The 14,962-nt window shown below is 42.3% G+C and overlaps 1 protein-coding gene across 1 annotated transcript in view; it reads right to left on the bottom strand.

Annotated features, from left to right (window-relative positions):
- PSMD11 (proteasome 26S subunit, non-ATPase 11) overlaps nt 1-14,101 on the bottom strand; it is a 30,551-nt gene extending 16,450 nt beyond the window's left edge. Inside the window, exons 1-3 of the mRNA XM_059047879.2 lie at nt 13,809-14,101; nt 11,349-11,450; nt 5,947-6,071 (exon numbers count right to left, since the gene is read on the bottom strand). Of these exons, the coding sequence (XP_058903862.1) occupies nt 5,947-6,071; nt 11,349-11,450; nt 13,809-13,899 (318 nt within the window). The 5' untranslated portion in view covers nt 13,900-14,101. The remainder of the gene's footprint in view (nt 1-5,946; nt 6,072-11,348; nt 11,451-13,808) is intronic.
- Between the last annotated feature and the right edge of the window lie 861 nt (nt 14,102-14,962).

Genomic DNA, 14,962 nt, shown 5'->3' with positions numbered 1-14,962 from the left:
TATATCCCTCATTAAGAAACACTGAGTTCTACTCTAGCATCTCAACCTGTCCCCATTTCCTTGACAGTCCAGACGTTAAGTGACTCACCCAAGGTCACGTATTCAGCTGTTGGGACCAGAACTTGACCCTACCTCAATCCAGCCTTAATAAACTCAGGTCAATACGACATTTCTCCTAGAGCGGGGAATTTGTACAACATGAACTGCCTATCTGTTATCAATTACAGGGTACATGCTTTGCAATATCTGGGACTATAATTGGTGAAACCAGTGCTTCAGTTTTAAGAAAAAATTTTAAAGGCCACTGCCCTTGCTACATAGTTTGAGAGGTTTTGTCCTTTGTTAATGCTAATGATGACTGATAAAGGGGATAAGAATACACAAGGAGCCCATGCTTCTGGAGGAAGCCCTACTTGAGTACAAAAGTTTGACACAGTCAAAATTAGGTATTTTTTAAGCTTTAAATAAATACACTTAGCCATTTTTTATATGCCTTTATTAACTAAATTCCTAAGGGAAAAAAATAACTACCATTCTAAGTCTGAAATTCTCTAGCACAAACTCCCTTTTTTCCATTGAAATAATTGTTTCATTAACAGGATTTTTGATATAAGGTTTCTTAAAATGTCCTATTGTGTTTTAGCTGGATAGACTATACCAAAAAATGGCTTCCCATAGAAACTGCCTAGAGATTCCTAGAAGATAGAATGAATTCTGGAATTTCAGTTCACTATTTGGCAGGGATCTGGTTCATGCTTCTTGCCCTCCTCTTCACCCCAACTCTCTACTCCCCTTCCCTTGCTAACCACCCCAATCCTCAGTCCCCCACCCCACCCATATAGCCTCATTTCATCTAGGCTCTAAACTTTAGTACTGAAAATGACCAGAACCTAACCTGAATCATATCAGTTTTTGGAATACAGCAAGATGAAGATTGTTCTGTAGATCTGACTTATGGTCAGTCCGCAAATACAAAAAGGCAAGGAAAATCCCCTCCCCCATACTCTTGGTGTTAAACTCCCCAATACTCTAGCTCTTGGTACCAAACTCCCCCAAACTCCTAGCTCTCTTAACAATGTGCTAACACTTCATATTTTGCCTCGAGCCTCAACAGTACTATGACAGTGATCCACCTATGACTTGCTCCTCTATCCTTTCCCATTAGTCAATCAAAGAATTTTAAAAGAACCTATAATTTCCCAAGATGAAGAAGACTATATCCAGTTTCCCCAAGTCAGAGGCCTTGAGTCACACAGACAAATGTAGTAACAATACCCCATGCTTATATCTCAAGTCAATAAACTTAAGTCTTAATTCAACAAAGTATCTCCTGAGCATCTACCATCTGGAAGGCATAATCCATACATTCCCTCAACAAATACTAGTCATGTAGCTTCTCTGGGCCAAACTACTCTAAGTGCAGAGGATGCAGCAATAAATAGGACACAGTACCTATCCTCATGAAATTTATACTCTAAGTAGGAAACGGATGTTAGTAAGTAAAATAAATACGAAGAAAGCAGAGATAGGTATTTTAGATAAGGTGGTAACAGAAGGTCTCTGAGGAAATGAGGTGTAAGCAAAGACTTGAAATGATGTGAAGAAAAAAGCCATGTTAAGATCAGGCTGAGAGCGGGACTTCCCTGGCGGTACAGTGGTTAGGACTCTGCTTCCATTGCAGGGGGCACAGGTTCAATCCCTGGTCAAGGAACTAAGATCCCACAAGCAATGCAGCGCGGCAGAAAGGTCAGATGTATAAAAATGCCCCAAAGCTGGAACAGTTTAAAGCTAAGGCAAAAGGCCAGTGTTACAGCTGTAAAGAAAGTAAAAGAAAGAATAACATGGTAGGTGAGGTCAGAGGTAGCCATGGTTAAGGAATAGCCATGAATTAGGAATGAAAAAGGCACTGTGGAACTACAAGGGATATAGGGCTTCACCTGAATGAGACTATATTACAGTAAATAAAATAAAGCAAGGGACTTCCCCAGTGACACAGTGGTTAAGAATCCGCCTGCCAATGCAGGGGACACGGGTTCAAGCCCTGGTCCAGGAAGATTCCACATGCTGCGGAGCAACTAAGCCCGTGCTCCACAACTACTGAGCCTGTGCTCTACAGCCTCGAGCCACAACTACTGAGCGCACGTGCCACAACTACTGAAGCCCATGCACCTAGAGCCCACGCTCTGCAACAAGAGAAGCCACCGCAGTGAGAAGCCCGCGCACCACAATGAAGAGTAGCCCCCGCTCGCCACAACTAGAGAAAGCCTGCCCGCAGCAACGAAGACCCAAAGCAGCCAAAAATAAATAAATAAATTTACTATTTTTTTAAATTTAAAAAAGGAAAGAAAATAAAGCAAATGTTCAGGTAATCATCATACAAGGCATAATCAAAAATATAACGTACAAAATATAATGTGGATCACTGAAGAGTTAAGATCACAGTGACATCAACAAGGAAAGATTTCAGAGGAGGTGGTACTTGACATGGAACTACAGAAGGGAAAGGTAATATCATGAAGAGTGTACAGGACTTGCTCAGCAAGTATCCAACAAGGCTGGCATGTTTGGTACACTTCATAGAGTACAAGGAGATCAGACTGCCATGCTAAGCTGTATTGTAGAAAAACATGTAATACCTAATTCTGTAGGCAACAGAGCGTCATTGAAGGCTCAAGTTACGGGTGAACAGAGAGGGGAATAAAATGTTCAGAGGGTTACTTGGTGGGGATATCTCTCAAAATGGTGGTACGAGGCTTCTGCAGTAGTCTAAGTAAGAAATAATTCGTAAAGCAATTATACTCCAATAAAGATGTTTAAAAAAAAAAAGAAATAATTAGAACCCACTGTATATATCAACAGTACCTCAAAAAAAAAAAAAAAAAAAAAAGAATTAGAACCCAAACTAGACGACAGCTGTACATAGAGAACAAATATAAAAAGAGGTGGAGAACAGGGCTTCCCTGGTGGCGCAGTGGTTGAGAGTCCGCCTGCCGATGCAGAGGACGCGGGTTCGTGCCCCGGTCAGGGAGGATCCCACATGCCGCGGAGCGGATGGACCCGTGAGCCATGGCCACTGGGCCTGCGCGTCCGGAGCCTGTGCTCTGCAGCGGGAGAGGCCACAACAGAGAGAGGCCCGCGTACCGGAAAAAAAAAAAAAAAAAAAAGAGGTGGAGAACAGAGATTGAACAAAGTTGCATTGACAGAATTTAATAAATGGTTGGATGTTTAATAAATGAGTCTGAGGTGCAAGTAGCACCATCTGGATGATTGATAATTTATTCCAAAACAAGCAAATAACCTATAATCCACAAAAATTACTGAAAGAAGACCTGCTAAGTGGATTAAGACTCTCACTCTTGATAAAAAGCTAAACTACTGTGACTTCCCTGGTGGCACAGTGGATTAGAATCCACCTGCCAATGCAGGGGACACAGGTTCAATCCCCGGTCCGGGACGACCCCACGTGCCACAGAGCAACTAAGCCCGTGCACCACAACTACTGAGCCTGTGCTCTAGAGCCTGCGAGCAACAGCTACTGAAGCCCGCGTGCCTAGAGCCCATGCTCTCTTGTGCTTCTCACTGCACAAGAGAAGCCACTGCAATGAGAAGCCCACGCACCCACCACAAGGAAGAGTAGCACCCGCTCACCACAGTTAGAGAAAGCCTGCGCGCAACAACGAAGAACCAACGCAGCCAAAAATAAATAAAATTAAATCTTAAAAAAAAAAAAAAAAAAAGCTACACTACTAAACATCCAAAACAAAAGAAACCAACAGTTCTTACTCAGCACTAAGATGACACTGACAATAAAATGACACAGTACCTGAGAGTGTTTCCTTTCACCCTAAGATAAGGAAGAAAGGTTTCTAGTTGACAAAAAAGTAATATGCAGGGCTTCCCTGGTGGCACAGTGGTTGAGAGTCTGCCTGCCGATGCAGGGGACACGGGTTCGTGCCCTGGTCCGGGAAGATTCCACATACTGTGGAAGGGCTGGGGCCATGAGCCATGCGCCACTTGGCCTGCACATCCGGAGCCTGTGCTCCGCAACCAGAGAGGCCACAACAGTGACAGGCCCGCGTACCACAAAAAAAAAAAAAAAAAAAAAAGTAATGTGCAATGAACAATAGCAATGTACACACACAGTTAAAAGGAGGGCCTACCCAGACATGGAATACATGACAAAGGCCAGTAAACCCCACTAGCCAATTACAGGAGAGCACTAAATTATGATTTCAGTAATTTGGATAAAGGAGTAGAACTGATCATTAAACAACTGCAGTTCTATCCACTGAGTCAGCTCTGTTATGGGAAGGGACAAATTCTAAGACTTCAGTGTCAAAGAAGCAGCTTGGATAATTAATTTTTTCTGCCCAAAATGTTCCAAGTAACATTTATTAGTCTGTTTCAAGTTAACACTTATTGGTCAGCCCATTCTAAGGCATCCTAGGGGACTCCCCGAGTGGTCCAGTGGTTAAGACTCCATCCATGCTTCCAATGCAGGGGGCGCGGGTTCGACCCCAGTTGGGGAACTAAGATCCACATGCCGCACGGCATAGCCAAGGGAAAAAAGAAAGAACAAGGCATCCTAATTCAAACAAAAGATGGGGTGTCACTTTTTCATGAGAATAAAATTTTTTTTTAAATTAGGGTTAGATATAAGAGTAGTACCCCTTAGAAAAATCACTTTTTCTTTTAAATTATTCATAAAAATAATTCTAATGCTTTGGTTCAAAAGGCAGCTATCTACATATCTATTTTTGATCTACTGTCATGAAACACAGTTCTCCCAGAAACAAATGAATTTGAAGACTTCACTACAGATGAATTTTCTACAATGAAGTCAGTTTATGGTGTTTAAACTAGGTTTCAAAGAATCATTAAGGCAAGAAACCAGATTTTACAAAATGGTTTTTATAAAACCATTTTACATGATTTCAAAGTGAGATTCATATGTCCTAGGTTTCTGAAGTTCCCCATTATTTACTCAATATGCCACTAAGCCCCTTCATATCTTTTACACCCACAGAGGCTATGGCAAACAATGTTTTATATATATATATATATAAAATAACCAACTACCAATTCCTATCCCTGCCTTTATACCATCTGATGTTTTATATATTTATTACCTGCCTTCATCATTAAAATATAATTCTCATGACAGCAACAACTGTATGCTGTTACATATGAAGCCCCAGTATCTATAACAGTGCCTAACACATAGCAGGCACTAGTGAGTGCTGATCGATAAATCTACAGAAAAGACAACAACTATCGTCTTCCTACAAACAGATTCAAGCAACCACCATATACCCTGCTTGAATCTGCCACTTTTTACAGAATGAATTTTAACTTTGGTAGCATCTCCTTCTCCTGAATTGCAGACAATACAGTTATCTTTGAAGAATGGGAAGAGGCTCAGTGATTCCAAAGAGGCATTCTTCAGTGCAGCTCAAGGTCTAGTCTGAACTCACAGAGGACATGTACAGGTATACCAGTCACTTCTGCACACACAAGACAAAAAAAACAGATGGATGCTCACCCCCCCAATAAAGGCATAAATGCCATACAAGACATGCCAAGAAGGGATGCCACAAGACTTAATTAGTGCTCACAGGAGCTTTGTGACACAGAATGAAAGGTACCACAGATACAGAAAACATTACAAAGGTGTGGCAATACAATACCTCAAAGACAAGAATCAGTTTGTGACCCTGATGTAATGAGGATTCCAGGGACCACTGACAATCTCCACTTACAAAGCAAAGCATGGAACAGACCCAAAGTATCAAATACCCTGTAACAAAGAGAAACTGACATGATAAGTCCTGTGCTGTCCTCCCAGTTGTCCCTTCCACATTAGTACCACAATGCAGGCAGGCATTTCTTTCACTGAAACAACACTTTGCTCCATATTGTCGACCTTCTGTCATTAAAGTAGCTTACCTCCTGTCCTGTAGCTGCTTCCATATCAAGAAACAGATCAAGAAGAGATCGGACCAGACGAGCTGCTTTAGCCTTGCTGATGGAATTCAAGAAGGGTCGCACATACTTCAGCAGTCCTCCAAGCTCTATGTGGAAGGCAATTCAGACAGAAAAAAGTACACATCAATATTAGGGACAAAATACCCATTAAAAAATGACCCAAGATCATAAAACCAGTACTTATGTCTGGAATCAGTCAAAATGAAACTTAGTAGGAATTTAAAGCATTCTTAGCAGGTAATGGAGTAGCAAAAAAGTTAACAACATGTACCAAATCTGTATTCCATTCCCCACTCAGCCTCTGGATTACTGTGCGGGTCCTGGGAAAAGCTCATGTCTGTCTGCCTCATGAGTACAGCAAAGTACTCACACTCTCAGAAAACAGTTTTCTAGAACATGAAATATGCTATGCCTCTACCACCTTAGACAAAATTACTTCCCCACAGCTAACAAATTTATCAGGTTATAGGAGTTAATTTTTTTTTTCCCCTAATTTCCAACCAAGTCTGTCTCAGCAGTTCCCCTTAAACAGAGATTTTCAATTCCAGGTTCCTTTTTTCCTCCCTTCCTGAAGTAATGCCCAGCTTAGCCTTTTACCAATATAATTTCCATGGCACTCTTCTGAATCAACTTTTCACATAAAAGTTAGGGTGTTTGTCCCTTAAAGTTATACTATAACCTTTTAAAATTCCTCATTAATTGGCAAAACCTAAGTCTTAAACTATGACAAAAAAGCTGTCTACCAGAGGTTCCCGCCACCCCTTATGTAAGAAAAGAGGGTGGCACAGTAATCTAAGGGAGCACCTTTAGAAACACACGTGAAAATTAGAGAATATTCAACTAAACAACTAAGGAAGTACTTTTGGAATGTAGGTTAAAATTACTTTAGTGCCACTGCCTCCAACTGTAGACTCATCCTCCTGAGAACTCGAATTCAGGGCAAGCAAGCCTCCCCCTCCTGAGAATGCTAATTCAGGGTCTTGAATCCTCATCTGCCTGCGCAGTCACAGGATACATGGGACTGTGTCAGGTATAAAAGGAACTTTATACAGAGTGGAAAAGTTCACCTTTCCCTTCACTCCCCAGTACTGACCAGTGAATCCCACCGTCTAAGATTTTTTTCCAATTCCGCCACTCCATTCACCCCTGTAATGACTACTCACACGCCTGCTTTCATGCCTCGCTCATGCTGCATTTCCACCTGGAATCCCTCCCCGTCACTTCGACCTATGTAGATCTTAGATATCCTTTTAGGTTCAGCTGAAGTCCCAGTGAGTCTTCCATGCCAATGCCAGGATACACTGACTTCTCTCCCTCAAATTACTTTTGCATTTATGCAAACTTCAATTATGTTATATAACCATAGTTTTTTAAAAGCAGTCTAGTGCAATGTCCCTTCTGAAACAGCATTTCCCACTACGCTTGAACAAATCTAAACACTCCCTAGTGACAGAAATATTCAGAAAGTAGACGATTCCAGTGTTGGTCAAACTAAATTGTTCTTTTCTGAAACATGAGTCTATACCCTCTTTCCACGTGGCTTCAAATATTTGAAGATAACTATCACTCATATCTCCCTAACTTTCCCTTTCTGCAAGCTAAACAGCTTTAACTATTTCAACTGTTCCTCCAATGTCCTGGTTTCTAGATTCCTTGTCACCTTAGTTGCCCTCCTCTAAATTAACTCTAGTTTGCAAATGTACCACTTGTGGTCCCCAGAACTGAATCAACGTTCCATGTAGGGTCAGACCAGTAGTTATGGCTTAATTCTCCTGATTGGACTGCCACATCTAACATAAGAAGCATGTTTTGCTTTTGCTAATAGCACTCTTTGTTCAGACTGAGTCCATAAGGTCTTTTTGCATAGAGAGGTAATTCCCCACGTTCCTCTGTTTTGATAAATAGTTTAAGTATATAACTTTATACTTTCCACCCTGAATTTAATCTTGCTGGCTTTGACAATAACTCTGAATCTTAATTCTGTTCTCTACTGTACTGAATCATCTACAAAAATAAGCATACCTTCTGATACGGCTTTAGCTATACTGTCAGATACTGACCAGAAGAGCAAGGACAGATCCTTATGACATGATGCTAGAGACTTCCCTCCAGGTCGACAAATGATCCATTTGTCATGGCAAATGTTCAAAGATCCTGCTTACATCAGATACGTTGTCTATATCATTCTTCCTATCCCAGGGGTTGGCAAACTTTTTCTGTGAAGGACCAGACAGTAAATATTTTTGGCTTTGTGGGCTATATGGTCTCAGCAGCAGGTACTCAACTCAGCCACTGTGCAGAAGCAGTCACGTGCAGTATGTAAACAAATGGGTATGGCTATGTTCCAACAAAACTTTATTTACAAAGACAGTTGGCAAGCCATTGCCTGCGGAACCCTACAAATCTGCTGTCTGATAAGGCTAACCAAAGAGAACCAAAGTGAGTTTGGAATAACCTTTTCTTAATAAACCCACTGTTTTATGTGCTTAAAACCTACTTATCAAATAATCTGTCCTGGAACTTTACTGACAGTGTCTAAAATTTATTCTTTTCGTTATCTTTTTGAAAAGTGGAATCATGTTCTGCCCATCCTCAGTTTCCTTATACCTCTCCAACCTCCATGATTTTTCTCAGAATAACAGTGGCTCTATAAATATATCTGCTACAACTATTCTTTTGATATTAAAAGACAGAAGTTGTCAGAGCCTAGAAACTTGAACTTATTTTAAAAAGACTATCTGCTCTCTCTTCTCTCACCTACCTTAGCTTAAATTCTCTCTTTCTGATGTTATTTCTATCTTTTTCTTTTTGAAAATCATTTTCCTTCGTGGAAAAAGCAGAAGTGAAACATGAGCTAAGGAGTCTGCCCTTCTCTCCAGCACTTGCCAGCATTACAGTATCTTCTCCAAGTTATTCTTCTTACTCTAACAGAAAAACAAATGACCTCTTAGTTGCCAAAGACTCAGTTCATTTTTCACTTTAGTCTATTACCGTTTCTTAGTCGTTCTTGGTTATATTCCGTTTCTTTCCATTTTCACACTGATTTTTTTTTAATTCTTATAGAATCATATTGAGTTCTTCCTTCTATTCTTACTGAAATTATTTGCAACTGTGTGACCAGAACTTCCTTTTCAGAACCTCACAGAGCTCAACACACTCCTTTTAAGAGTCTCAGGCTATGAAATCTGCAGATCCTGAGCTTAGGCATCATATCTGATGATGAACACCACTACTTTCAATCACTATTCTGCATCAGACACTGTCTTATTCACTAATTCCCAAGTGACTGATGTCCATCAGGGACCCTACCTTTAACTTTTTGAGTAGAGTACTTAGCGCAGTGCTAGCCATATATTAAATGCATAACAAAACAAAATTGGAAATCAATGGAACAGACATATTTTCTGTTCTCAGGGAACCCCAAAATCAAAGGAAACAACACAAACCGGTCAATTACTAATAGCAAAGATAGGTAAATGAATGTAGGCCCCGAACCTTCCTTACTATACTTGTCAAAGTCTTTCTTAGAAAACAATAAGTAACCTGGAAATGTTTTTTAAAGTTCTTATGATTCACCTGTTAAATTCCAATAAGTTTCCCTGTACACTTCTAAACTTCTCAGGTAGGTCACAGGGAGGGGAGGGCAAGGAATAAGGAGAGAGTAAAGCATGAAATAGTAACTTCAAGCAAAGCAGTAACATTTTTGGACAAATTTTCTGAAACACTGACTATATCACATGCTGTTTTTAATTACCCATTCTACTTGAGAAAAACAGACATTTGGATCGTTCAACAACAGAAAAATCATTTCCGGGAATTCCCTGGCAGTCCAGTGGTTAGGACTCTGGGCTCTCACTGCCAAGGGCCCAGGTTCAATCACTGTTCAGGAAACTAAGATCTCACGAGCCACACAATGCGGCCAAAAAAAAAAAAAAATCATTTCACCTGGTATTCTAATTCGTTCAGGAAAATTACCTTATTAATTATATTTCATGTGAACTAATGACCAAAAGTGTTTTGCAACCCCAAGCTCACATTAACTGACAGGCAAAAGAATCCATAAACATGTCAAATAGGAGAGAAGTCAGCCTAAAATGAAAAAACCACCACCTACCACTGATAACTCATAAGTGGATAACTATGGAAAGCAAATACTTCAAGGTCATGAGCTCTGAAATAGGACTACATGGATTCAAATTCTGAGTCTCCCATACTAGCTGAGTGCCCTTAAATAAGATATTTAACTTTCCTGTGCTCAGTTTCCTCAGGTATAAAATAGGTAATAGTATATATCTGACCAAGTTGTTTCGAGAATTCAATAAGGTAAATCCTGTTTGGGCTTAAAACAATAACTAGTTCATAAAAAGCACTCAAAAACAGTTTTTCTTATTATAGGTATTTTTAATGATATTTTTTAAAAGGTACAAGATCCATATAAACACATCCTCCCAATTTCATACAACTTTATTCAACTTTCTATTGACTGAGTCTAATAATTAATAAGTTATCATCCTTAATTGGAAAAGATCTTTGTTTTCAAGTTCAAGAAATTTTGCTAACTTACACGTATCATCCTCTTGGATAACAACATAATTTGGGGGAAAGTAAATCACAATCAACAATGTTTAATCCATTCTAATCAGATAAGCTCTAAATTCACTTTAAAGTTGACAAAAATCATCCATTTTAGGTTTAAGCAGGCTACTCTCTAAATACTATTGTCACTTTACCAGTCAAAAGCCCTTCCTTGTCAACAAGACTCTCTCCTTCTAAGGACACACCCATCACCAGAATATCACCTCGCGCTTGCAAAGTCAATGGTTCAATTACAACTAGAATGTTTGGGTAACAACAGGCACAAAGCCCTAGGTACCAGTGGAGAAATTCTGGGAAGGTTCTCTTCATTTAATGTCTTACTCATTGTGTATCAGGAAAAAAGGACAGCAAAGCCACTTCCTTGGACACAAAATCCCTAGTCATTTTGAAGTCAGGGCTTAGAGTCACTATCCACCTTAAATACATTAGAGCAGCTCCATGAAATCACCAAAGACTGCTACTGCCCACATGTAAGGAAATGCAGTGAAAATCCAAGCCAGAAACAAATCACAAGTCACTATATTCCAAAAGAAACAGGATTTTTTCCCTCATCTGCAGAACAAAAGTCTTCCATGAAAGAAGTGAGTTTAAAGGTCTCTTAACTTCCTGATAGAAAACTAAAGCTCAACAAGTTGGCAATAAAATTGAATTACACTACCAATAAACCGTATGGATGTATTCCTATGTTCCCTCACTCCAACCCCCCCCCAAAAAAAACTTCACGCAGCATTTCAGGTAAAAGAAAGCAATCCACTTGTAGCACTTACCTGCAGCTTGTCCAGTCTTTGCCAGGAGAGAACCCAGTTCCAGGATGCTCTGCTCTTTGACCTGCACTGCCTCCTCATCATTCTCCTGAATGTCACGCTTCACTGGGAGAGGAAAATGCAAACTCTCTTAAAATTCTGACAAAAAATGAAAACTAAGGGAAATTTCACCCTCACAAGTCCAACTACAAACTCAAACAGTTAGCAAAAGACAAATTCTAGAGAGTTTAAAAAAAAAAAACTCTAAACAATAAAAAGTAAAATGATCATGTCCCATGTATATCATAAGAATAGATTCCTCTCTTTTGATTGTAAATGTGCCTTTTCATTCTACCAATTAGAATTTCCCTTACCCACATACATTGAGATTTCTATTGCTGTCACTTGGTTAATGCAAAATTCAAACAAGTTCTTCCAGTTGTGGTGGTAAGCCCCATGCCAGAACTATGTTATATGAAAATATTAAACATGCCTGTCTGTGCATTTACCTGCCACAAACTAAAATCAAATGACCAAGTTACTGATAACTATAAAGTCAAAAGTCTTTCAATAAACTTTAGGCCTGTGGAGAGCCTCAGCTGATGGGTGTGTTAGGGATAAATAATTCTATAAAGCCATTCAGGAAACATAACCCTGTCAAAGATCCAGTGTGATCCTTAGGAGAGAATGCTACTTTAAGGGATTCAGGACCTGTTAAAATAACTTTGTGCTATCTGTCCCACTTCCAACTGTTAATAACTATTCTACCACTCAAACACTGGACAGCCTCTTCAAGTTTGTAGTGATAATTTTAGCAATCATCACTAGTTATCACTTCTCTCACAAAGCATCATGACTTGACAAAAACCAACATTTTGATACTCCATGATGGAGTCTGGAAAAAGTGAGGCTGTCAACCATCATGACTGAAGCTTGTTCTAACAGGAAAGCTTTCAAGGGAACTCTCTCCTAATATATAGTGGGCAAGCAAGAAGTACTCTAATTATAATGTTTACCATAATTCGCACTTTATAAAAGACAAAGTATTAGGCAATAGGCACAAAAAATAAAATAAAATCCATGCTTCTCACATTAGTTCTAAATATTAGTGTGTATTCACAGGAAGAAAATACACATTGAAAATGACTCTGGTTCTTAACTATAACTGACTTCAGTCAAGATCAGAACTTCAAAAGGCAACACCCTTTATTTACCAATATCATCCATTCCCTGATGCATCTTAACCCCCTTTTTCTAGTAACCCCAAAGATAAAGACATCAAGATCTTGTCACTGTCCTTCCTCCATGAAAGTCGGGAGTACCAAAATTCAACGGACTAAATGAGTCGACATAAAAGCCAACAGCCTTGAGGTCCCACATACACGTGCAAACTACTTGTTGATTCAACCCGAATCTTCTCAAGCTACATTAAAAAAGATCACACTACTACATGTGCAGTGAAGAGCTAGCCCATGCCCTAACTGAACCCTTGATGGCTGAACATTAAACGCCCTCTCTGTCATCATAAATTTATTTCTGGTCACACCTGAATCCCAGTAGAAAACTGTCGGAAGCGACGGGCTCCGGCTCCCATTTCAGTTTTCCAGTCGCGTGCAAGGTGTAAGGCAATCATACTACAGTGCTAACATGTTTTTCTTTTATTTTCTCCAGCAACGTGCAGCTGGCCGGTTCCAAAGAGTTCCCAGAACTCCGCGGCTGCCAACTAACTCCCCGAACTCTCTTCCACCCTCCACGACAGAGTAGGACGATTAGTCACCTCCTCTGGCCGGGCGGACCCACGCCAACACCTCGCTCTTACACCCTACACGGGGGGCAAAGGAACGTCTCGGTCACCTCCCCAAACCAAATGCCAATCCGAGGTGTGTCCCCCCTCGGTATTTCAAACCACACTCAGAAAGAGACCCCCTGAAGTGGAGCCTTCCGCAGAGGGGAGGCGAGAAGTAGCAGCTCCCAGCGTCCCGGGGAAGGAAACTCCAAGAGAAGAACGAGCAATTGCGCTCGCGCTCCCACCCGAGCAGGCTGGGCTTAGAACAACGGCGGGAAATGCCTGTCCAGAGCGGGTTTCACCAAGGCCCTCAACTCGAGGCGCTCAGCTCAGTTCACGACCAGCCCGCCGGCCAGCACCGCTCGCGGTCCCGGGCCAGCCCGCATGGGCCAGAGCGGGAGACAAGGCTGGGTAGTGGTGGGGCCCCGGCTCGGCCCACTCTCCCACACCGCGCCGAGCCCACCGTGAGTCAGCAGCCGGCGAGTGGACGCCGGGGTTGCCTCGGGGCTTCCTACCGGGGTGGGGACCAGGAAGCCCCAGAGAGCTCCGAGCGGCCTGAGCCCCCGGCCCGGCCCCCCTCACACACACAGTGAGTCAGCAGCACCAGAGCCGGCTAGCCCGGCCCCGCTCCGCCGCCGTGGACCGACACAGGCCGAGCTGGGCCGGTGGGGCCGGAGAGGGGGCGCGGCGACCTTTACCTATGGAGTGGAGGATGTCGATGGAGGCCTCCCGGTCGGTGCTGAGTAGAGACTGGGCTCTCTGGAACTCCACCACCGCCGCAGCCGCCATCTTACCGCTCTCACACCGTCCCCGGCCGAGGCCGCCGACGCCGGAAACACACGCCCGGAAGGCCCGCCCTCGCGCCTCTCCCCACTCCCCTCATTTGCCCCGCCTCCTCCACTCCCAGAGCACCACGGAAGTTGTAGTCTCTCTGCGGGGCGGGGAAGGAGGGATGTAGGGGTGTGGATGAGAGCTGGGGAGCTTTCCGCCCACCAGCGAGGCTCTCCAGCACCGCCCAGCGGCTACCCACGATAAAAGAGGCGATGTCTAGCAATAGGAGCGCGAGGCTAATCCCCACCCATCCTAAAAGAGGCCTCTTAACCCCGACTCCCCTCGCTCGCCCTTGACGGCAGTATTTGAGCACCCGGCTGGTATCCAGTGAAAGCTGTTTAGCTTTCTTTGTAGCTTCCACATTCAGCCATTCATTCAGGGAAATAAATTATCTTTTAAAGTGCTTACTATGTGGCAGACAAAGAATAGCACCATTCAAATGCGTTCAAGTGTCCGGCAACACGTGGGACGCGCGCGCGCGCGCGCGCGCACACACACACGCACACACACACACACACACGTGGGACACTCTCTCCTCTCTCTCTCTCTCTCTCTCTCTCTCTCTCTCTCTCTCTGTCTCTCTCTCTCTCTCTCTCTCATTAGAGAAAACTGATGTTAGAAAGTAAAATATCATCTTTGCCCCCATTCACTCAATCCCTCTTGGGGAGTCACATAGAAATCTAACAGCTACTCCAACTCCCCAGATCAATAAAGAAAAAACGGATTTTTCCTTCCAATGTCTCCAGTGCCTTCAACTAAAATCACAGATATCTGAAAAGCTGTCAAGAAGAAGGGGAAAAAAGATATTCTATGTGCCCACTGAGGGCTGAACTTAAAGGAGTAGTAAAACGTATACAGGCAGTGCAGTATGAGGAGGATCTTTCTGCAGGTGAAGACAATCCAAAAATGCAATATGCTGGGACTTCCCTCGTGGTCCAGTGGTTAGGACAACACCCTGCCAATGCAGGGGGCATGGGTTCAATCCCTGGTCGGGGAACTAAGATACTGCATGCCGCATCTC

Source organism: Kogia breviceps, chromosome 19 (genome assembly GCF_026419965.1).
Source record: "Kogia breviceps isolate mKogBre1 chromosome 19, mKogBre1 haplotype 1, whole genome shotgun sequence".
NCBI lineage: Eukaryota > Metazoa > Chordata > Mammalia > Artiodactyla > Physeteridae > Kogia > Kogia breviceps.
The sequence above is the reverse complement of the archived record's forward strand: the minus strand, read 5'-3'. Positions and strand labels throughout refer to the sequence as shown.